Below are 24,040 nucleotides of genomic sequence, written 5' to 3'. Positions count from 1 at the left end.
CGCCGGCCTAACTCTCTCTGAATCTAGCTATAAACTATCAACTTACCTCTGCAAGTTGGTTCTTTTCCCCATTCTCCATCTGTACATGTAACAAATTCATTCCCTTCAAGAACATAGAAATTTGCACATTTATACTTCACACTAGAACCCGATTGATAGCTGGGCTTTTTTGTATCGGCAATATCTCCACTCAGGATAGTTGGAGGTGGACCACAGCTCTCTCCATATCCTGAAATTAAACAAAGAGTACACACAATATAGATTTTAGGACAATAAAATTACTCTTTACGATAATTATTATTACAGTAATACCGTGGATTACGAGCATAATTCAACCAGGAGAATGCTTGTAATCCAAAGCACTCGTATATCAAAGCGAGTTTCCCCATAGGAAATAATGGAAACTCAGATAATCCGTTCCACAGCCACTGCTTGCCTATGCAGTACCACATGTGGCCAAATGTGCAGGGGCGCCAGAGACACTCAGGAACGGAGTGTCTGCAATTCTGGGGAACGGAGTGTCTTCAAGCGTCACCTGGCCAAATGCGGTACTGCACACCTCAGCGGCTTGAATCCTGCTCGTCTTGAGAGACAAGGCTCACAAAGCGAATCAAGATTTTTTTTTAAAATAGCTCGTATTGCAAAACGCTGGTAAACTGCGTTACTCGCAATCCGAGGTTCCACTGTATTATTATTTTTATACAGGATTTATATAGCACCAACAGTTTGCGCAGCGCTTTACAAAATGAAGGCAGACAGTACAGCTACATTACAATTCGGTACAGGAGGAATCAGAGGGGCCTGCTCATTAGAGCTTACAATCTAAGATTGGTACAAAAGGTAATAGTTGTGGGGGATGGAGAAAATAAAACAGTGTATTAGTTAGAAACAGGATAGGCTTCTTTAAGGAGAAGGGTTTTCAGTGATCGTCTAAAGATCGATAGATTAGGGGACAGTTGGACAGATTGGGGTAGGGAGTTCCAAAGGATGGGAGAAGCTCTGAAGAAATCCTGGAGGCCAACATGGGAGGAGGTGACAAGGGAGCTAGAGAGCAGGAGGTCTTGGGAGGACCAAAGAGAGAGGCTTGGTGGTTGCTATTTTGAGACTAGGTTAGTGATGTAGCTGGGGGCAGAGTTATGGATGGCTTTGTAAATTATTGTTAGTACTTTGAATTTTATTCATTGGATGAGTCTCACATTACATTTTTGTAAATATTTTATTCTATCTTTTCATGTGACAACACCGAAGAAATGACACTTTGCTACAATGTTGTGTAGTGAGTGTACAGCTTGTATAACAGTGTAAATTTGCTGTCCCCTCAAAATAACTCAACACACAGCCATTAATGTCTAAACGGCTGGCAACAAAAGTGAGTACACCCCTAAGTGAAAATAGTAAAATTCGGCCCAATTAGCCATTTTCCCTCCACGGTGTCATCTGACTCATTAGTGTTACAGGGTCTAAGGTGTGAATAGGGAGCAGATGTGTTAAATTTGGTGTTATCGTTCTCACTCTCTCATACTGGTCACTGGAAGTTCAACATAGCACCTCATGGAAAATAACTCTCTGAGGATCTGAAAAAAAAAAAAAAATTGTTGCTCTACATAAAGATGGCATAGGCTATAGAAAGATTTTCACAAGATCCTGAATCTGAGCTGCAGCACGGTGGCCAAGACTGTAAGAGAATAGCCCATGACACCCAGAGACTTTTGAAGGATGTGGGGTACTCCTGTGCCAGCGTCACTAATGACTCTTGGGTCTAGGGTCACCCTGTGCCCCTTTTGGACATAGGGTGACTGAGAAACGATAATTCATGTTTTGCAGGATATCTTGGAATATTACAGTTTGGTTAATGCTGTCCACAACAGGTCAATAGGATGTCTCCTTCAATTCTTAACCTAGGCTGTTGAGATGCTAATACTGTTTTGTGTCCATTGTACTAATTAAGGGCCAGATTCTCGTAGATCCGGCGTATCTCTGCGGCGGCATAACGTAAATGTTATGCCGCCGCAAGTTTTACAGGCAAGTGCTTTATTCACAAAGCACTTGCCTGTAAAGTTGCAGCGGCGTAGCGTAAATCACCCAGCGCAAGCCCGCCTAATTTAAATTAGGCGGGTAGGGGGCGTGTAGCATTTAAATTAAGTGCGTTCCCGCGCCGAACGTAATGCGCATGCGCCGTCTGAAAAATATCCCAGGGTGCATTGCTTCAAATGATTTCGATGATTTGGTTTCGACGTGAACGTAAATGGCGTCCAGCCCCATTCATGGACGACTTACGCAAACGACGTACATTTTTAAATTTCGACGCGGGAACGACGGCCATACTTAACATTGGTTGCGCCTCATATACCCAGGGGCAACTTTACGCCGGGACAAGCCTAACGTAAACGTCGTAACTTCACTGCGTCGGCCGCGCGTACGTTCGGGAATTCGCGTATCTAGCTAATTTGCATACTCGACGGGGAAAACGACAGAGGCGACACCTAGCGGACAAAAAAAAATGCATTTTAGAGCATTTTAGAGCCTGTCGGATCTAATGGTTATCTATGCGTAACTGATTCTAAGAATCAGTCGCATAGATACGACGGCTCGGATTAGGACTTACGATGGCGGAAATGGTGCTGCGCCGTCGTAAGTCCTCTGAGAATCCGGGCCTAAGTCTGTAAAGGTCAGATGTCTCTCTTCAGGTGTATTGGATTAGCATGTCAATTACGTCTACAAAGGAATGTGCATTATGAAGCAGTGAATATATTATTGCGGAGACGGGACGTCTGGGGGATGACTAATAATTAACTCAACTGAATGTCATTGTCTAAAAGAATGTGTATCAAAGCCCCATTGTGTGATGTTAGGGGGGTGGAGAGTTTCTTTGTTCCTTTGATAACTGTAACATGTCTGCACTGTATATAAGAGAGCTAACCATTAAAGAGTTGGTTCATACATTTTGGGAACCAGTAACAGAGCTGATGTCTGTCGGACTGTCGGATAAGCTGTTGTGGGGCGATGGGATGGCAATCGTAAATGGTGGTGACCGATACAAAGACCATACAGCAGTTTAACAGGACAGGTTCCACTCAGAACAGGCCTCGCCATGGTGGACCAAAATAGTTGAGTGCACGTGCTCAGCGTCATATCCAGAGGTTGTCTTTGGGAAATAGACGTATGAGTGCTGCCAGCATTGCTGCAGAGGTTGAAGAGGTGGGGGGTCAGCCTGTCAGGGCTCAGACCAAATGCCGCACACTGCCGCTGAAGACAAGCTGACTAAGGACATGGATTACTGAAACCATGTCCTGTGGTCTGATGAGACCAAGATAAACTTTTTTTACACTGTCTCTTTATGTAGCGGCATCCCTGACCTCCAAAGGCCTAATGGTGACCTCCAGAGTCAGGGCATCTTTCCTTGTAGTGTGGGTTATTAGGCATGGTCGGTGTATCGCAAGTTGGAAACATGGGTGCCAATCAATTTTTGGAATAGCAAGACAAGAGATTTATTGTCTCGTAAATAGAACTGAGGGAGAGAGGGTTAGGGCCAGGGTACCCTTAGTCAGATGCAATAGTAATTAGTAAACATATTGACTCCTAGTTTGGATTCCCTATGCCCTTATCATTCTACTGACACAGGCAACAGTGCCACCTAGTGACAGAAGAGAGAGGTGCATCAGATCCAAAGTTAGGGAAAAAGCCAGTGAATACACTATCAATCAGCCAGGCTAGTTACCACCTAGCAAGCTAAATTTGTTAGCAACCCTGCCTACTATCAGTGTGCTACATTTAAAAAAAATGTTTTTATCAACTTTAGTGAATAACATCCCTTGTGAAAGTGAAATCCTTTAAAGTGGTTGTAAACTTCATACACGAAATATGAACAACACATATCCCTCTATATTGCTGCTTTGTTCCTCTGCTATCAGCATAAATTGCTTCTAAAAAATTTCCTGACACTAAGAGAAAAATGTGACCAGGGAGGAAGCTCCAGCACACAGCCTGTAACTGACAGCCTCAGCTCTGTTCCTGTGTGCTGTGTAGAGGGGGGTGTGTCCCTTTCGTCCAATCAGCTCTCAGAGCTTTCCTCACTGAACTCTGCAGTGTGTAACTTCAGCTCTCCGCCTTTTGCTTTCTGGAAGCCTTATAAATTCTGGAATTTGAATGGATGTAGAGGAGAGAATACTGTAGATAAACAGGTACATCTCTGTGTATCACCTGGAAATAGTCCCTTCGCTGGGTATTTTCATACAACCACTTTAATTCTAATTTTGAGTGAATCTGCTTTGCCCTGCATTTGTTTTATTCCCTGGGATTAATCTGTATAGGTGCAAGACCTTTAATGAGCAGAAAGAGTGATGTTCTAAATTGTAACTCCAATTTCGTGGGGGAAAAAAATTGCAAAGAAAAAATATAGCGCATATAATTGTGACACTAATCATATTGTAATTGAATGTCATTAACCACTTAAGACCCGGACCATTATGCACGTTAATGACCTTTCCCCTTTTTGCGATTCGCCACTGCGTCGCTTTAACTGACAATTGCGACGTGGCTCCCAAACAAAATTGGCGTCCTTTTTTTCCCACAAATAGAGCTTTCTTTTGGTGGTATTTAATTTACCTCTGCGGTTTTTATTTGCGCTATGAACAAAAATAGAGCAAAAATTTAGAAAAAAAACCAATATTTTTTACTTTTTGCTATAGCAAAATGTATTATATTTATTTATTTATTATATATATATTTATTTATTATAATAAATATCCCTAAAAAGGATATAAAAAAATGTTTTTTCCTCAGTTTAGGCCGATACGTATTCTTCTACCTATTGGTAAAAAAAAATCGCAATAAGCGTTTATCGATTGGTTTGCGCAAAATGTATAGCGTTTACAAAATAGGGGATAGTTTTATGGCATTTTTTTATTTATTTTTTTACTAGTAATGGCGGCAATCATCGATTTTTTTCGTGACTGCGACATTATGGTGGACACATCGGACACTTTTGACACATTTTTGGGACTATTGTCATTTTCACAGCGAAAAGTGCTATAAAAATGCACTGATTACTGTGAAAATGACAATGGCAGTAAAGGGGTTAACCACTAGGGGGCGCTAAGGGGTTAAGTGTGTACTAAGGGAGTGATTCTTACTGTAGGGGGGCTTGGCTGTCGGTGTGACATCACCGATCGTCGTTCCCTATAACAGGGAACAGACGATCAGTGACACTGCCACAGAGAAGAACGGGGAAGGTGTGTTTACACTTACCTCTCCCCGTTCTTCAGCTCCTGTGACCCGATCGTGGGACACCGGCGGTGGCGGCGCGCTTGCGACACGCAGCAGGGCTCTTAAAGAGAACGTATATATAATCCATGTGCCCAGCCGTGTCATTCTGTCGACGTATATCGGCGTTAGGCGGTCCTTAAGTGGTTAAACATATAAATATATAAATATATAAACATATTTAACATATATTATTAATAGGGCTGTTACTGATCAAAATGTTTGTGTTCGATTAATCGATTTTTTTTTTAATCGATTAATCGACTAATTTCGATTAATTATAATGCACATACAGATCCAACTACTTTTAGCTGATCTCCTCCTTGCAGGCTGATTCCCAGTGCAGCTACCAACCACTGGAAAAATGGATAGCAGGATACAAAAAACACACAAAGGCAGCGCTCAATGGGAATAGCATCAAAAAGTAGGTAACAAAATAAATATTGCACTGGAGATAAAATCGATGTAGCTACATAAACTGTAAAAATGGTGCGAGTAATACCAAATGGTAGCAAAAGCAGTCATAAAAACATGTAGCTAAGTATGATACTGGTATAAAAATGTGTACAACGATGCCACTGCTGAATCCAGATGAGGAGAGGTTAACATCAGTCCGTCGGCATGTAGATGTCCCGTGAAGGGAACTATCACAACTCCCAGTGGATAGTTATAGAATCCCAGGTTGATAGAGGGAAGTAGTTAAAACAAAACAATTACAGCGCTAAAACATATAAGTGACCACCAAAAATAATTAAAAATTGATTGGAAATGAATGAATGAATAAACTGTGAAAGAGAACAATAATGTTCAAAAAAGTCCAAAAAATATATTAATCCACATCCACATAATGAAAGAAGTTCATGGATAATAGTGTTGAGAAAGAAATCCTCCACCGAAAGGGACACCCGATAAATAAAGATGCAGTCTCCTTACCAGATGGAAAGACCGGTATTGCGGTCTTATGGGGCCCAGGGATGTTTAAAAGTCTTCCCTATAAGACTACCTCTGAAGCTGGAACGAATCTCAGACTGTATGCGTGCCACCAATAAGTATCACTTCAAGCTCCCATGCAATGAAAAAATGATGGGAAACCACATAGTGTAAATCCGTTTTGCATTGAAGGTTTAATGGGATAAAGATAAAGTTGAAAACAATACAGCGTATAGATAGATATAATGGAGTGGCGTCTCCTCTGTGTTTCCTCCGTCTGCTCACACTCCGTCGCCGTGTATCTCCGTGTAGTGCGTGATGACGTCACAAGCTAGGCCACACCTATGCGTTTCGTCACATACAGGACGTCGTCGGGGATTGGCTGCTAGCTGAGCGTCATCACTGGGTCCCTTAAATAGCCCTAAACCTCCATTTTGATTGAGGGCGGCTTGCACAAAAAGACCCTAAGGGAGAAGGGCAGACAAACGTCCACGTATTAACGTGCGACGTATGCAAGATATAGCAGACTTAGGCCCCATATACACGATAGAATCCATCCGCTGAAAAATCCCAGCGAATGGGTTTCAGCGGATAGATTCTATGGTGTGTACAATCCAGCGGATCTGTTTCCGTGGATTTTTCTCCCATGCAATGGATTTCCAGCAGATAAATATTTGAAGACATGTCTTCAAATCTATCCGCTGGAATCCATCCCAACGGATTCATCGGCTGGTCTGTACAGACTCACCGGATCAATCCGTCCAAAGGGATCCCCCGCATGCGTCGTAATGATTCGACACATGCGTGGAATTCCTTATATGACTGCGTCGCGCACGTCGCCGCGTCATCATCGCAGCGACGGCGCGACACGTCATCGCCAGAGGATTTTGGCGCGGATTTCGATTCGATGGTGAGTACACTCCATCGCATCAAAATCCGCGCAAATCCTCGAGAGGATTTATCCGTGGAAACGGTCCGCTGGACCGTATCCGTGGATAAATCCTCCCGTGTGTACGGGGCCTAAGGGAGGAAAGATTTGTTTTGTAAATGGAATAGACAAGATGACTGCCATTTTGTGGGGAAAAAGGAGAATGGTGGTAAATGGAACTTAGAGCAATAACGGTGGAAAACACCAAAGAGAGAACGCCATACAGATCCACATATATAATACAATATATTCAACTTAATGTAAAATTTATAACATTATAAATAGTAATTTAAAACCAATAATTATTAAAATTGGTATAAATAGATAAAAAATAAAAGATAAAAATAATGAATAATCCATTAACGGAATTTTTTTTAAATTTTTTTTAATAGTACACGGGGCATATCCTAGGCATTATTTAAAAAACAATTAATGTCCCAATCAACATTTAACCCGTACGGAACAAAAGACTTTATATTAAAAATCCATCGAGTCTCTAGTTTAGAGATGTAACAAATTTTATTGGTACCCCTCCAGTGCGGACATAGTTTCTCAATGGGTAAAAAAAGGGTACCCTTAATATTCTTAGCATGATATTTCGCATAATGCTTGGACAGGATATGCTTAGGAAAACCCCCGCCCAACATTGCCTACATGCTCCTCTAGTCTGAAGTGAAGGGCCCTTTTAGTCCTACGGATATATTGTTTATAAGATATACAACGTGTTCACTAGAACACGTGGTGAAAGAATCTATATTGTAAGATTTGTGAGTCTGGGTGGACTGAAAAGATAAAAGTTTCCGCCCCTGAAAAGCATTTATTTTGCAAATATTGCATTTACGGCAAGGAAAAAAGCCTTTCATATCCTGAAAGAAATGTACAGTCTTAGGAGGGTCAATCACGTTGGGAGCGATTTTATGGCGCAACGATGGTGCACCCCTAAAAATAACAGATGGTCGATCGGGGATATTAGGACCCAGGACACGATCGTTCTTCAAAATATTCCAGTGTCTTTTGAATATCTTTTTTACTGAAAAATGCTGATTGGAATAACCAGTGATCATGGCAAAACTAAAAAAGTCATTATTATTTATAGCAGGTTTCTTTGCACCACTTAAAAGCTGCCCTCTATCCATAGAACTAACTGACAGGATGGTGTCGTCAATGTTAACATCATTATATCCCTTTTCCAGGAATCTTGATTTGAGGACTTGGGCCTGTTGATGGTAATCCTCAAGTGAGGTACAGTTACGCCTTATTCTTTGAAACTGACCTTTAGGGACAGCTTCAAGCCATTGGGAATGGTGACAACTGGTGAGTGGGATATACGCATTGCGGTCCGTCTCTTTAAAATAAGTGGTAGTGACCACAGCGCCATCTTTTACTTGAATATTGAGGTCCAAAAAATGGATCTGGGACTCGCTAGCCTCATATTTTAAAAAGATACCCCTGTCATTGCTGTTTAATGTAGAAAACAATCCTTCAAGAGACGGGAGGTCACCTTCCCATATCACCAAGATATCATCTATGTATCTTTTCCATAGCTTTAATTGACTGGGTGGATTATTGTCAATCACCTCTCTTTCCCAAAAGGCCATGAATAGGTTTGCTAAGCTAGGGGCAAACTTAGCTCCCATCGCTACGCCACACTTTTGTAAATAGTAATTATTACCAAACCAAAAATAATTGTGGCTAGTAGCGAAAATCAGTAAATTAATAATGAAGTCCTTCTGAATCAATGATAATGAATTATCCTGTTGCAAGTAAAAGCGGACTGCTTCCAAACCGTGAGTATGTGAAATGATGGTATACAAAGAATTCACATCTGCAGTTGCTAAAATATACCCATCCTTCCATCCACAATCCCCCAACAAGTTAAGCACTTGTGTTGTATCACGTAAGTAGGAGGGAGTGGTGGTAACTAGTGGTTGCAAGAATTCATCTATGTACCTACCAATACGCGCAGTAACGGAATCAATTCCGCTGATGATCGGCCAACCAGGCGGATTGGTCGTGCTTTTATGCACTTTTGGTAGGTAATAGATTACCGGAATTCTAGGTGCTGATGGTACTAAATGGGCTTGTTATTTTTTATTAAGGACACCCAAAGAAAAACCCTCATTTATAAGAACCTTCAAATCCTTCTTATATTTGACTGTGGGGTTGTTAGCTAACTGACTGTAAGTGTTTCTGTCAGACAGAAGCCTATCCATTTCTGCCAAATAATCAACTTTATTTAATATTATAAAATAAATTGAGTAGAGGGAATAAGTTGGGGAAAGGGAATAGTCTAAGTGAAGACTGAATACTTGAGTTAGTGGGTTACTTTTGGTAACAGTGAATGACCAGCAAACTTTGTTATAAATATAGCAAAAATGTATTAAGCACGACTGAGTGTGCAAAATTGATAGGTAATGAAAGTGTTAAAACCATCTAATTCGAAAAGTTCCATTGCACATAAAACATAACTAACAAGACTCACAAGGACTACATGTAACAACACCTGTCCGGACGTACTAATGACTCAGTCACCAGTAACATGCACCATGTGATAGATGAGATATTAATCAAGATCCTTACCATAATACAGTAAGGAAAAAGTGTTTAATGACCAGGTGTGGGAGACAGTGTGCCTCACCACGTCATAGACACATTAAAACTCAAATTAGTGCAATATCTGGTGGGTGAGCCTGGTGCAAGGGGGATGGGGAGAGGAGGATAGAGTAATAACGAATACTGTCAAAATGGCATGTTGGACAAATTATCAATTTGAATGGGGAGGTACCAATAGATCTTAAGTGGTCCTTGAAATTAAGCTGTAGCAATGTGGACAGTTCGGTACCGTACAGGATTCACTATTGGTGCGCTGTGTCACAAAATAGGCAAGTTCCGCACATTAGAGCATACAATGTCTATTTGAATGAGACAATGAAGCCACTGTTGGTGGATCAATGCAATGATTGTTTCAATCGTTCCTTTGTGGTGACCTCCATGCGGTAACTTCAAAGGTGCATCAGTGCGTTACAGCATAGATAATTGGTACTGGTATAAGTTGGCCAACAAGTTAATGCTATGGGACTCAAAAGTTGTCTACTTAGTAAAGTCTGTAAAAATCAGTAGAGCTCAGTGAGAGTATCACTGAAGAATAGTGCAGTTATTGTTTAATTAATACTGCTTACTGCGAGTCCCTTTATGAGCAGATACAATTAATCGTGATCTATTCAATGCGATTTAATGACAATTTCAATCAGGCACCATTAAGGATGATCATTCATAGAATATGGTTAGATCAGGATTATTTCAGCAGCTTGCTGTGCATTCCCATTGTTTACCATGGTGTTGATTCAATTAGGTCTTTGATCAACCGATCATAATAAGGTATAATTACCGACCTGTATTTGTTGTTGTTACAATGGCAGCGTAATGGAGGGTAATGTGATGGTAGGTTTACCAGATGTAGCAAGCTGTTGTGTCCATGAGGTCCGTGCAGTCACTTTAGATCTTGATGCGCTGATTGCAGTAGTTCCACAAGTGGTTGTAATGGCTTTGTTTGTAAGGAAGCTGCACGCTAGATAGCGTGTAGGCTTGTTCAGTGTGAGCGTGTGAGCGGCGTCTCGGCTCCTCCACTTGCCTCGTTCCTTCGTCTCCTTCGTCTCCCCACCAACCGGCGTATGCACGAGAATAGACGTGACAGGCGTCGGGTAGTGACGTCGACGCATTTCGCCGTGCTCTGTGGCGTAGCTTCTTCTGGGACGTGGTTCATTACCGGTCCGTGAGCGTTTTTATCGCCGTGTTGTGATGTTAATTGATATCAATCAAGGATGGATGTCCCCCATAAGTATATATCAAAGGGTGGTTTAGAAAAGTTTTCAGGTACAAGGGAACTAATGGTTTAAATTGAAAAGGACAGAATTAAAGTTACTTGAACTACAGCAATGAAGTTAGGAATAACGACAATATAATAGTTATAGTAATTGACGACTATTAATCGGATATTGTGGACATTAGCTTATGGTTCATCCATTGAGTATACATTTAATATATCGGAATTGCGGAACTTAAAGACACCTTATCATGGCCATGTATTTACTCGATGCTTTAGGAAATTTCACAATTGCAAGGTTAAAGTTGGAGTTAATAATAGATGGTACAGAGAGAAACCGGAGGACACAATAGGAAATAGACAACATGCAACAATATACATAGGAGTGATTGTAAAACCTATGTATATGGTTTTAAGAGTTAATTGCTAGTGAATATCCCCTAAGTTGTCGAGGGGAAATAGTTAATTCAAACTTAAGGAAGACATTACGAAGAATAAAGAAGTAGGTGGAATGAAATAAATTAAATATTTAAATTGAAGTGAATCGATCACATGAGCGGTTATCAATTATGGATTCAGAAAAACCTGTAAATTGAGTTCAGTATTCAGGCCGACAGGCGTGAGCGACTTTAGGTGATAGATCCACCACTTTTCCTTTTGCAGGAGCACTCGGTCAAAGTCGCCACGTCTGCTGGATACATTTAAGTGATAGATACCTTTTACTGTTAATCCGCGCGAGTCTCGGTTGTGATATTGTGCAAAATGTTTTGCTAGTGACTTCTCAGGGGCCTTTTCTTTCTCGTTGATTTCCCTTAAATGTTTGCCAATGCGAACCTTAAGGGGGCGTTTCGTTTTGCCAATATATATTTTATGGCATGGACATGTGATCATGTAGATCACTCGCTCAGTGGAGCACTTGATCAAATCTTTAATTTCAAATGATCTTTGTCCAGTTGCGTCCGTAAATGTAGAGGTACGGTCCACGTATGGGCAGATATGGCACTTCGTGCAAGGAAACATACCGTGTGAGCGGGGGTAGTTCGTGAGCCAAGTGGGGTCAGGGACCCGAATATATTCGGATCTAATCAGAATATCACCAATATTTTTGGCTCGTCGCGCTACCAGTTTTGGTGTGTCACTTACAATTGTTGCTAGCGGTGGGGCATTGGTCAATATGCCCCAATGTTTTTCAAGGATCGACCTGACTGCTCCCCATTGCGAGCCAAATGGTGTAATGATCCTTATTGGCTCTGTGAAGTTTTGGGGTGTTTTGTCAATTGTCCTTTTTTTGGTAAGTAAATCAGTACGGTCCCTGATCGCCGCTCTTTTCCGTGCTTTCTTTATTTGTCCATGTGAATAACCGCGCTCCCGAAACCGTGTGTAAAGGTACTGGCATTCACGACGATAGTCGCTCTGTTTAGAGCAATTCCGCTTAATGCGTAGAAATTGCCCTATGAGGATGCCATTTTTAAGCCAGTGTGGATGGTGGCTTGTGGCATGGAGTAATGTGTTCGCAGCAGTATCCTTGCGGTAGGTACTGGTGTTGATTTGCCTGTCATCTAAGGTAATTTTTAAATCGAGAAAGGACAGTTCATTCGTGTGTGAAGTGTACGTCAGATGTATGTTACGTTGGTTGTCATTCAGTTCGATCATGAACTGGTGTAGTAGTTCGACAGTGCCCTGCCACAGCATGAACACGTCGTCAATCCCTTGTACCTGAAAACTTTTCTAAACCACCCTTTGATATATACTTATGGGGGACTTCCATCCTTGATTGATATCAATTAACATCACAACACGGCGATAAAAACGCTCACGGACCGGTAATGAACCACGTCCCAGAAGAAGCTACGCCACATAGCACGGCGAAACGCGTCAACGTCACTACCCGACGCCTGTCACGTCTATTCTGGTGCATACGCCGGTTGGCGGGGAGACGAAGGAGACGAAGGAACGAGGCAAGTGGAGGAGCCGAGACGCCGCTCACACGCTCACAATGAACAAGCCTACACGCTATCTAGCGTGCAGCTTCCTTACAAACAAAGCCATTACAACCACTTGTGGAACTACTGCAATCAGCGCATCAAGACCTAAAGTGACTGCATGGACCTCATGGACACAACAGCTTGCTACATCTGGTAAACCTACCATCACATTACCCTCCATTACGCTGCCATCGTAACAACAACAAATACAGGTCGGTAATTATACCTTATTATGATCGGTTGATCAAAGACCTAATTGAATCAATACCATGGTAAACAATGGGAATGCACAGCAAGCTGCTGAAATAATCCTGATCTAACCATATTCTATGAATGATCGTCCTTAATGGTGCCTGATTGAAATTGTCATTAAATCACATTGAATAGATCACGATTAATTGTATCTGCTCATAAAGGGACTCGCAGTAAGCAGTATTAATTAAACAATAACTGCACTATTCTTCAGTGATACTCTCACTGAGCTCTACTGATTTTTACAGACTTTACTAAGTAGACAACTTTTGAGTCCCATAGCATTAACTTGTTGGCCAACTTATACCAGTACCAATTATCTATGCTGTAACGCACTGATGCACCTTTAAAGTTACCGCAGGGAGGTCACCACAAAGGAACGATTTAAACAATCATTGCATTGATCCACCAACAGTGGCTTCATTGTCTCATTCAAATAGACATTGTATGCTCTAATGTGCGGAACTTGCCTATTTTGTGACACAGCGCACCAATAGTGAATCCTGTACGGTACCGAACTGTCCACATTGCTACAGCTCAATTTCAAGGACCACTTAAGATCTATTGGTACCTCCCCATTCAAATTGATAATTTGTCCAACATGCCATTTTGACAATATTCGTTATTACTCTATCCTCCTCTCCCCATCCCCCTTGCACCAGGCTCACCCACCAGATATTGCACTAATTTGAGTTTTAATGTGTCTTTGACGTGGTGAGGCACACTGTCTCCCACACCTGGTCATTAAACACCTTTTCCTTACTGTATTATGGTAAGGATCTTGATTAATATCTCATCTATCACATGGTGCATGTTACTGGTGACTGAGTCATTAGTACGTCCGGACAGGTGTTGTTACATGTAGTCCTTGTGAGTCTTGTTAGTTATGTTTTATGTGCAATGGAACTTTTCGAATTAGATGTTTTTAACACTTTCATTACCTATCAATTTTGCACACTCAGTCGTGCTTAATACATTTTTGCTATATTTATAACAAAGTTTGCTGGTCATTCACTGTTACCAAAAGTAACCCACTAACTCAAGTATTTAGTCTTCACTTAGACTATTCCCTTTCCCCAACTTATTCCCTCTAATCAATTTATTTTATATGACCTTATGGTTACAGTAACAGTACCATCACGTGATGTGTGACCTTCCCAAGGTACCCACAATTCAGGATACCTATTAACCAGTGACCCAACTTGCTTTTCCTTTTTCCCCCCCTTTTCCCTATTTATTTAATATTACAATACCACCACCTTTGTCAGATGGATGTATTACTAAGTCATTACGTGTACAAATTTGCTTTAAGTGACTCTGGAACTCAAAATTGTTCCTGGATTTAGGGACTTTTAAGTCCACTATATCCTTCAGTATTAACTCCTTAAAAGTCTGTATAGAAGGAGCCACAAACCCAGGTGGATTGAATAAAGATGCATTTGCCAGTTTTGTATGTTTAGTGGAAACTGAACTACCAGTATTAGTTACCGTGCTGATAATTCAAAACCAGGGCCCACTGATGGAGCCCTGGAAGGGACCAACACCTAGCTATTATTGCCTGTTGGATTGAGCATAAAATGTCTTTTGATGTTTAGTTTTCTAACGAGTTTGTGAGCGTCAATGAATGTCTCAAACTTGTTAAGAGTACGAGGTGGCGCAAATTTGAGGCCCTGACTAAGAAGGGATTGTTCGCCCAATGTCAGTTGTACTGAACTTAGGTTAAACACTCCAGTAATATTTATTGTTTTCTTTTCTTTGAACCTGACCCTCCTCCCCCCTCTGATACCCCTCCTTCTTCGTGTGCCCTTTTGGGTCTTGTGGTGGCCCCGGGAAAAAAACAAACTGATTAGTTTCTTTCATAGTTAGGTGTATCATGTTCCTGCCTGAATCTTCTAGAATGATCTATGTATTGACTAGGATGTCTAGAAATTAAAGGTTCACCCTCTGGTCCATCATTCTGATGGTGCATCAGGGGAGTGAACCTGTTGTATATAGGAACATGGTTACCTGGGGGTATATCCAGAGGGGCGGTTACTCTGGAAATCCCTAGGATCACTTCTGGGGTAAATACATCCTTGATAATTCCTATGTGGAGAATGGTAGCTGTCTCTATGATCAACATGTCCATAGTACAGCCGATCATTATCACAATGTGATTGGTTTCTACCACGAGAGAAATAATGATTCATATCATCTCTGTAATGATCATTAGTATACTCCGGTTGAGAAACATATTTCCTAGGTTTATTTTCGCCTTTTTTGGATTTCACCGTAGTGTATCCAGGCATGATAGGTAAATTATTTTTATTCCCCTGTCCAGAAGTTCTTACAGGTAGATTCACACTAGAAAGAGAAGTACCCTGTACAGAGGAAACCGGCAATGGGACACCTGTACCTGAGACTGATACAGGACCTGGTGTGGCCTCCATAGTTTCATAAATTTTGGCCTGCCATTTAAAAACCATTTTATTGGAATAATCCGCAAAGTCGCGGTTATATTTTTTCTTCTTTTTTAATTTTTGTTCCTGATCCTCTTTCTCGAGAAAAGTTTTTAAAGAATTGGATTTTTGTTTATAAGTCTCCTGTTCTTTAAATGGGACACTTTTTTCTTTAAGTAGAATAATTTCTTCATTGAGAGATCTTAATTTTCCCCGTTTTTTATCTATTAAAAATTGTAAAAATTTGACACCTGTGTCATTAAAATAAAAAAACCAACCCTCTAGTTCAGTTTCGCCCTTTTGAGGGCTTACTTCCCACCTAAGGCTGCGGGGGACCATTTTGAGACTAACATACTGTTCGAGATATGCTATGTCCCAGCTGGTATGCAATTCAGAGACAAGAAGGTTTTTTAATCTTAAAAAAAACCCACCGATTTCGTCTGTTTGCTCAATATTTCCATCAAAAACTCCTTCTAAATTAATGTTATATTGAGAACGGAAATCGAAAATGTCCATGATGGCCCGAAAGCTGCAATGTTGCGGTAATAAAAGACAAAAGTGAAAAAGGGAATTTCTACCACAAGAGGTAGAAAAAACACTGCGCTAACAGATAAAGAAAAATTAAACCACATGTGAATGTGAATAGCTGCCGGTACCAAATACTCAAAATACCAAAATAAAAGAAACAGTTAAAACAAAACAAGTACAGCGCTAAAACATATAAGTAACCACCAAAAATAATTAAAAATTGATTGAGGAAAGTGTAACAGCCCTTGCGTGTGGCAGATAGTAAGGTCCCGCTGGCATGCAGATATGAAGGCACAGCAAAGGAGCCCTTCAGATGGACACGGCAAGCCCCGTCGGTGTCTGTGACGTCACCGGATCTCTGACGGAACTCCCCGAAGGCCCGGAAGCTGGCAGAGAGGTGAGTACCAATCAAAATAATTTTGATCGATCAAAAAAATTAAAGATTAATCGATGAATTAATAGTTAATTTCCACAGCCCTAATTATTAACATGTCATAATGAGTTATGTTAGAAAGCTATTATAATGAGAATAATTACTGTCTAAAAGTGAAAGAACCTTTTATATCAAATGTCTTTTTGTGAGAATATCTTGTCTATATATTGTAACAGTATTTTAAGAATTTCCGAGGCCCTGACGAAGCGGGTTAGCCCGCGAAACGTGTCGGCCTATCCAACTGGATCTCTTAGCCAGGATGGTCATACCCTGAACAACTAGCTTGTAACTTTGATTTTAAGCAATCCTGCTTCTCTTTTAAGCAATCTAGGTACACCTAGATTGCTTACAATTGTATTGAAGATTACAATCTTCAATACAATTGTTGTTTATTTTTAGTTATTTGGTTTAGCATTTATTAAACCTTGGGGGGGGGGGGTACATGTAAAGTCCCACAAATTGTAATGTATTGTCTTATATATATCATATGAGATTGTACCCTCCTAGGGTTATAGTTATCTCACATCTCTGTACCTTAAATGTAAACTTACTTGTAGAGACACATTTTGGGTAATTTATGTGTCTCCTTTCACATTTGCCTTCCAGGCTGTTCAGTGGCACCATTCCTTCAGCGCATTCAAATACAACCGATTGTCCATTTTCAATCACGGTGCCTTTACTGTATCGAATGTGATTTAAGGCCATTTCATGTTGTTGTATTACACAGAAACCTAGAGCCAAACATATATCCATACATGTGTATAAATATCATTAGAGCATTTGAAATGGTACTATCTATATCACATATAGGAGTTGATTTTCTAAAGGCAAATAGACTGGGCACTTTGCAAGTGCAGTTGCGCTCTGCAAGGGCATTTCCTCCAGAGCTTAGTAAATGTAGGGAAGCTCTGGAGGAAATAACTAAATGGAAAGAACATGGCACAACAGCAAGCCTGCCAAGAGACCGCCGCACACCAAAACTCACGGACCGGGCAAGGAGGGCATTAATCAGGGAGGCAGCACAGAGACCTAAGGTGACCCCAGAGGAGCTGCAGAGTTCCACAGCAGAGACTGGAGTTATCTGTACATAGGATGACAATAAGCCGTACGCTCCATAGAGTTGGGCTTTATGGCAGAGTGGACAGAAGAAAGCCATTACTTTCAGCAAAAAAAACAAAATGGCGTGTTTTGAGTTTGCGAAAAGGCACATGGGAGACTCGAGTATATACGGTATGCTGACTGTTGTCTACATCAATTATTTAGGTAAATTAGAAAAATATCATTGGCATTATAATTTGGAACAGGATGTAGAAGTGTTCGAACATAAGCTAATTCTATTGGCTAGAATATTCATGTACTCATTCACTAGAATACATTTATGTTTTGCATGGGAAAAAAAAAAAACGTGCAAATGAGTGTTTGGGACATTTTTTTACACCTCGGAACGCACAAAAACCTCTGCATGCGCACATTAGCTAACATGCAAGCGCATTTAGTGGTGGAATTTTTTTTCCTGAGCCTGTGTGCATGAGGCCTTAGACAAGTAGCTAGATTCAGTAAGAGTTAGGTCGGCGTATCAGTAGATACGCCGACCTAACTCAGAATCTTCGCCGACCTATGTTTAAGTGTATTCTCAAACAGAGATACACTTAAACCTATCTAAGATACGACGGCTTGCGCTGCCCTATTTTAGGGTGCAATATTTTGGCTGGCCGCTAGGTGACGCTTCCATTGCGGTCGGTGTAGAATATGTAAATCACTAGATACGCCTATTCACGAATGTACGCCCGGCCGACGCAGTACAGATACGCTGTTTACGTAACGCTTTATCAGGCCTAAAGTTATTCCATCTTATAGATGGAATAGTAATGTTAAAGTATGGCCGCCGTTCCCGCTTCGAAATTCGAAAATTTTACATCGTTTGCGTAAGTCGTCCGTGAATAGGGATTTACGTTGTTTACATCCACGTCGAAATCAATAGGCCCGTGCGGCGGATTGGGAAATGCACACTGGGAAATGTAGGCGCACGGCACATGCGCAGTTGCAAAAAAACATCAATCACGTCGGGTCAAGCCTAATTATAATAAAACACGCCCCCTCAGCCGAATTTGAATTAGGCGCGCTTGCGCCCGCCGCATTTACGCTACGCCGCCGTAAGTTAGGAGGCAAGTACTTTGAGAATACAGTACTTGCCTCTCTGACTTAAGGCGGCGTAGCGTAAATACGATGCGGTACGCCGCCTTAAAGTTGCGGCCATCTCTGTGGATCTACCTAAAGGTCTCCGCAATATAGCATACATACAGAGAAGGAATGTATTACACAGACAATTATAATCGGAAGTATTTACTAGACCAGGGGTGCCCAACCTTTTGAAGAGCGAGGGCCACTTAAGCGACTTAGTAATTGGTCGCGGGCCACAATGAGCAGAGCGAATCAGATTGGAGGTAGGACACAAGTCGGTTAACGTCTGCCACTTCTTAGAGGTGCATGGAGGGTTGAATTGGGTCGGACTGATCGTGTGAAAGGGGCCCAAGGCTGCTTGTTTTCCTGCACTGTGAGTGCAACGCAGTGTATCTTTGGCTTTCCTGCACTTTGCAATAGACTTCTATTATATTCTTCAGGTTTGGTGCACTTTCAGAAAGCTCACCAAACTCGCAGATAATAACAGAAGTCTATGGCTCAGTGCAGGTAACCCGCAGGCCAGTAACCACCGCAGAAGAGATATCCCCATATATACACAATTTTTTTTGTAATTAAATTACCTTTTAATAACAGTATTCTATTCCATCCCAGAGCAGGTCACGGGCCACATCAGAGGGCTCTGCGGGCCACATGTGGCCCCCGAGCCACTGGTTGGGCACCCCTGTACTAGACAATCTGGTACTCACCTTCCTTTAAGCATGTTGGGTATTTTAGCACACCATCCAAGCACTGAATCCTCAGACTCTTTTCATCGGGAATGTCATATCCAGGTGTGCACTCAAATGTTATGTTATCAAAATGCAGGGAGTATATTCCCTTCCTTTTATCCTCTGGAAGAGCATGTTTCAGCCAAATGTTGTTTTGTAACATATCAGTTGGTCTCACAATACAAGACGCTGCAATTGGATAGAGAACACATACATCGAATATGTCAATATGTTACAGGAGGGGTCTCCAAACTTTCTCAACAAATGGAAGTACTGTATACTGTCCTTTAGACATGTGCACACTGAAATATTTTGTTTCGGAATTTCATTTTCGTCCAAAAAATACATTTATTTAGTTTCTCCCGAAATTTGTTTTTATCTATTTTGTTTCGTTAAAGCGGGGGTTCACCCTATGAACGGAATTTTTTTTTTTTTTCTACTACCATAAAATCAGGCATTGTAGCGCGAGCTACAGTATGCCTGTCCCGATTTTTTTACCCCCGTACTCACCTTGTAGTCGTACATCGAAGATACCGGGGAATGGGCGTGCCTATGGAGACGGAGGATGATTGACGGCCGGCTCTGGCGCGTCACGCTTCTCCGGAAATAGCCGAAATAGGCTTGGCTCTTCACGGCGCCTGCGCATAGCCTGTGCGCAGGCGCCGTGAAGAGCCGAGACCTACTCCGGCTGTCTTCGGGGAGAGTGACGTGCCAGGGCCGGCCGTCAATCATCCTCCCTCTCCATAGGCACGCCCATTCCCCGTGGGAGCCGAAATCTACAGTGTACGATTACAAGGTGAGTCCGGGGTTAAAAAAATCGGGACAGGCATACTGTAGCTCGCGCTACAATGCCTGTCTCGATGGTAAAATCATGTGGGTGAGGGTGAACTACCGCTTTAAAAGCATAAGTCAGAAAATCCAAATGAATTAAGGTCGAATCTGTCATTTAAGGCTTATGGTGTCTGCCGAATGTTCTAAGAAGACTCGATGGAGAAGCTAAACTGTACGACGCCGCAATGGTACATTTCCGGTCGATTGTTCCACCTGCAAGCTATAGAAGAATATATATTTATAAATTATTATTACTAGTAGGGTTGTCCCGATACCACTTTTTTTAGGACCGAGTACAAGTACCGATACTTTTTTTCATGTACTCGCCGATACCGATTACCGATACTTTTTTTTAAATGCAGCCATGTGTGCCCAAATGCAGCCTTGTGTCCCCAAATGCAGCCTTGTCCCTAAATGCAGCCTTGTCCCTAAATTCAGCCATGTCCCTAAATTCAGCCATGTCCCTAAATTCAGCCTTGTCCCTAAATTCAGCCATGTCCCTAAATGCAGCCATATCCCTAAATGCAGCCTTGTCCCTAAATTCAGCCTTGTCCCTAAATTCAGCATTGTCCCTAAATTCAGCCACGTCCTTAAATGCAGTCTTGTCCATAATGCAGCTTTGTCCCTAAATTCAGGCATGTCCCTAGGTTCAGCCATGTCCCTAAATGCAGCCTTGTCCATAATGCAGCCTTGTCCATAATGCAGCCTTGTCCATAAATGCAGCCTTGTCCATAATGCAGCCATGTCCCTAAATACAGCCTTGTGTCCCCAAAGAGAAAGCCAAGCCCCCCCGCCACTGCCATCTAGTTGATTTGCGCTTGGGGAACATAACAGCTTTCATTTGAATAGCTGTGTGTTCCTGCCGTGCCTCGTCATGTATAGACACTCCCCCTTGCCCGGGCACTTTGATAGACAGATCACCCATCCAATCCTGGGACGGGTGATCTGTCTATCAAAGTTTCCGGACAAGGGGGAGGGGCTATACATGACGAGGCGTGGCGGGGAACACACAGCTATTCAAATGAAAGCTGTTATGTTCCCCGAACGCAAATCAACTAGATGTTGGCACCGGCGGAGGGGCTTGGCATTCTCTTAGGGCACTAGGCGGCAGCAGCTCTCCTCTCCTCTATACTCGAGGACTGCTCTGCTCCGCTCTCCGCCCCCTCTCCACCCGCTCTCCGCCCCCTCTCCACCCGCACTCCACCCCCTTTACACCCGCTCTCGGGGGGGGGGGGAGTATTGGTAAAGGATCGGGAGCATTTGTGCGAGTACAAGTTCCTTGCGTAAATGCTCAGTATCGGTCCCGATACCGATACTAGTATCGGTATCAGGACAACCCTAATTACTAGTCAACCAACATTCAAATTCTTCTATAGCCTATGGGCCGAGCATTTGAACCGGAAATGTACGATTGCGGCGTTGTACAGTTTAGCTGCTTGTCGATTCTTCTTAGAACTTTCGACAGACACCATAAGCCTTCAATGACAGATTCAACGTTTGTATGTTTTTAGCTGCTTCGCTAATGTCGAATGGTCTACCCCAACACTGTCTCTCTAATGTCAAATCTTTCCTCTCTATGTAGAATAATCTTGGACTAATAGAGTTAGGTTAGGCACATTCAACCGCAGATTTGATAGACACAGATTGCTATTGTCACCGTCTTGTAACTTTGATTTTAATCAATCCTGCTTCTCTTTTAAGCAATCTAGGTGTATTCTTCAATACAATTGTTGTTTATTTTTAGTTATTTGGTTTAGCATTTATTAAACCTTGGGGGGGGGGGGGGGTTACATGTAAAGTCCCACAAATTTCAATGTATTGTCTTATATATATCATATGAGATTGTACCCTCCTAGGCAGGGGTCAAGTCCCGGGGAAAAAAGTGTGGGAACTCCCACTCAAGATCCACTCCCCCACCAAAAAAAAAAAAAATGATACGCTCATATGCATAATTACTAAACCGCATGTTTTTTTTTTTCAATCCACTGTACCTTAGTAATCCTTTATGTTACTGCCCGCTTCCTGTATATAGATTCACCAGGTAGTGTGCAGGTATTCCGTCACTTCCTCGATGCCGCAATGTCTCCTGGGAGCTTTTGTTATTGTTCCCAGGAGACATTGCCGAGGTCTGCTGTGAGTTATCGCAGGATTTAGAAAGACCTTTAAGCAAGTTCTTTCTAAATCCCGCGATAACTTGCGGCAGACCTCCGCAATGTCTCTTGGGAACAATGACAAAAGCTCCCAGGAGACATTGCGGCATCGAGGAAGTGACGGAATACCCACACACTACCTAAAGAATCCATATACAGGAAGCAGCCAGTAATATATAGGATTACTAAGGTTCGTCTGCCCCTAACAGTGACTCGAGCTGGGCATCACCGCTTAGTGAAGGATTGGCTCGGGCGGCTCCGCTGCTCTAGTCCTGCAAAGGGAACTGCGTTCCTGCTGTGAAAAAAGTGCAGGAACTTCGTTCCCACACGTTCCCGCAGGACTTGAGCCCTGCTCCTAGGGTTATAGTTATCTCACATCTCTGTACCTTAAATGTAAACTTACTTGTAGAGACACATTTTGGGTAATTTATGTGTCTTCTTTCACATTTGCCTTCCAGGCTGTTCAGTGGCACCATTCCTTCAGCACATTCAAATACAACCGATTGTCCATTTTCAATCACAGCGCCTTTACTGTATCGAATGTGATTTAAGGCCATTTCATGTTGTTGTATTACACAGAAACCTAGAGCCAAACATATATCCATACATGTGTATAAATATCATTAGAGCATTTGAAATGGCGCTATCTATATCACATATAGGAGTTGATTTACTAAAGGCAAATAGACTGGGCACTTTGCAAGTGCAGTTGCGCTCTGCAAGGGCATTTCCTCCAGAGCTTAGTAAATGTAGGGAAGCTCTGGAGGAAATAACTAAATGGAAAGAACATGGCACAACAGCAAACCTGCCAAGAGACGGCCGCACACCAAAACTCACGGACCGGGCAAGGAGGGCATTAATCAGAGAGGCGGCACAGAGACCTAAGGTAACCCTGGAGGAGCTGCAGAGTTCCACAGCAGAGACTGGAGTATCTGTACATAGGTTGACAATAAGCCGTACGCTTCATAGAGTTGGGCTTTATGGCAGAGTGGCCAGAAGAAATCCATTACTTTCAGCAAAAAACAAAATGGTTTGTTTTGAGTTTGCGAAAAGGCACGTGGGAGACTCGAGTATATACGGTATGCTGACTGTTGTTTACATCAATTATTTAGGTAAATTAGAAAAATATCATTGGCATAATAATTTGGAACAGGATGTAGAAGTGTTTGAACATAAGCTAATTCTATTGGCTAGAATATTCATGTACTCATTCACTAGAATAAATTTATGTTTTGCATGGGAAAAAAAAAAACGTGCAAATGAGTGTTTGGGACATTTTTTTGCACCTTCGGAACGCACAAAAACCTCTACATGCACACATTAGCTAACATGCAAGCGCATTTAGTGGTGGAATTTTTTTTTCCTGAGCCTGTGTGCATGAGGCCTTAGACAAGTAGCTAGATTCAGTAAGAGTTAGGTCGGCGTATCAGTAGATACGCCGACCTAACTCAGAATCTTCGCCGACCTATGTTTAAGTGTATTCTCAAACAGAGATACACTTAAACCTATCTAAGATACGACGGCTTGCGCTGTCTTATCTTAGGGTGCAATATTTTGGCTGGCCGCTAGGT

At 42.0% G+C, this 24,040-nt stretch overlaps 1 protein-coding gene across 6 annotated transcripts in view; it reads right to left on the bottom strand.

Annotated features, from left to right (window-relative positions):
- Positions 1-24,040, bottom strand: part of LOC120921125 (complement factor H-related protein 5-like) — a 90,051-nt gene that overhangs the window by 11,455 nt on the left and 54,556 nt on the right. For 5 of the 6 annotated variants that reach the window (XM_040333794.1, XM_040333796.1, XM_040333795.1 and 2 more), the window contains 4 exons: positions 22,873-23,052; positions 19,468-19,677; positions 17,131-17,310; positions 47-229 (listed from right to left, as the gene is read on the bottom strand). In XM_040333794.1, coding sequence (XP_040189728.1) covers positions 47-229; positions 17,131-17,310; positions 19,468-19,677; positions 22,873-23,052 — 753 coding nt within the window. The remainder of the gene's footprint in view (positions 1-46; positions 230-17,130; positions 17,311-19,467; positions 19,678-22,872; positions 23,053-24,040) is intronic. The other variant, XM_040333799.1, reaches the window with a different exon arrangement.

The sequence above is a fragment of the Rana temporaria genome, chromosome 13 (assembly GCF_905171775.1).
Source record: "Rana temporaria chromosome 13, aRanTem1.1, whole genome shotgun sequence".
NCBI lineage: Eukaryota > Metazoa > Chordata > Amphibia > Anura > Ranidae > Rana > Rana temporaria.
Note: the sequence above shows the minus strand (reverse complement) of the source record. Positions and strands in the feature narration are given on the sequence as shown.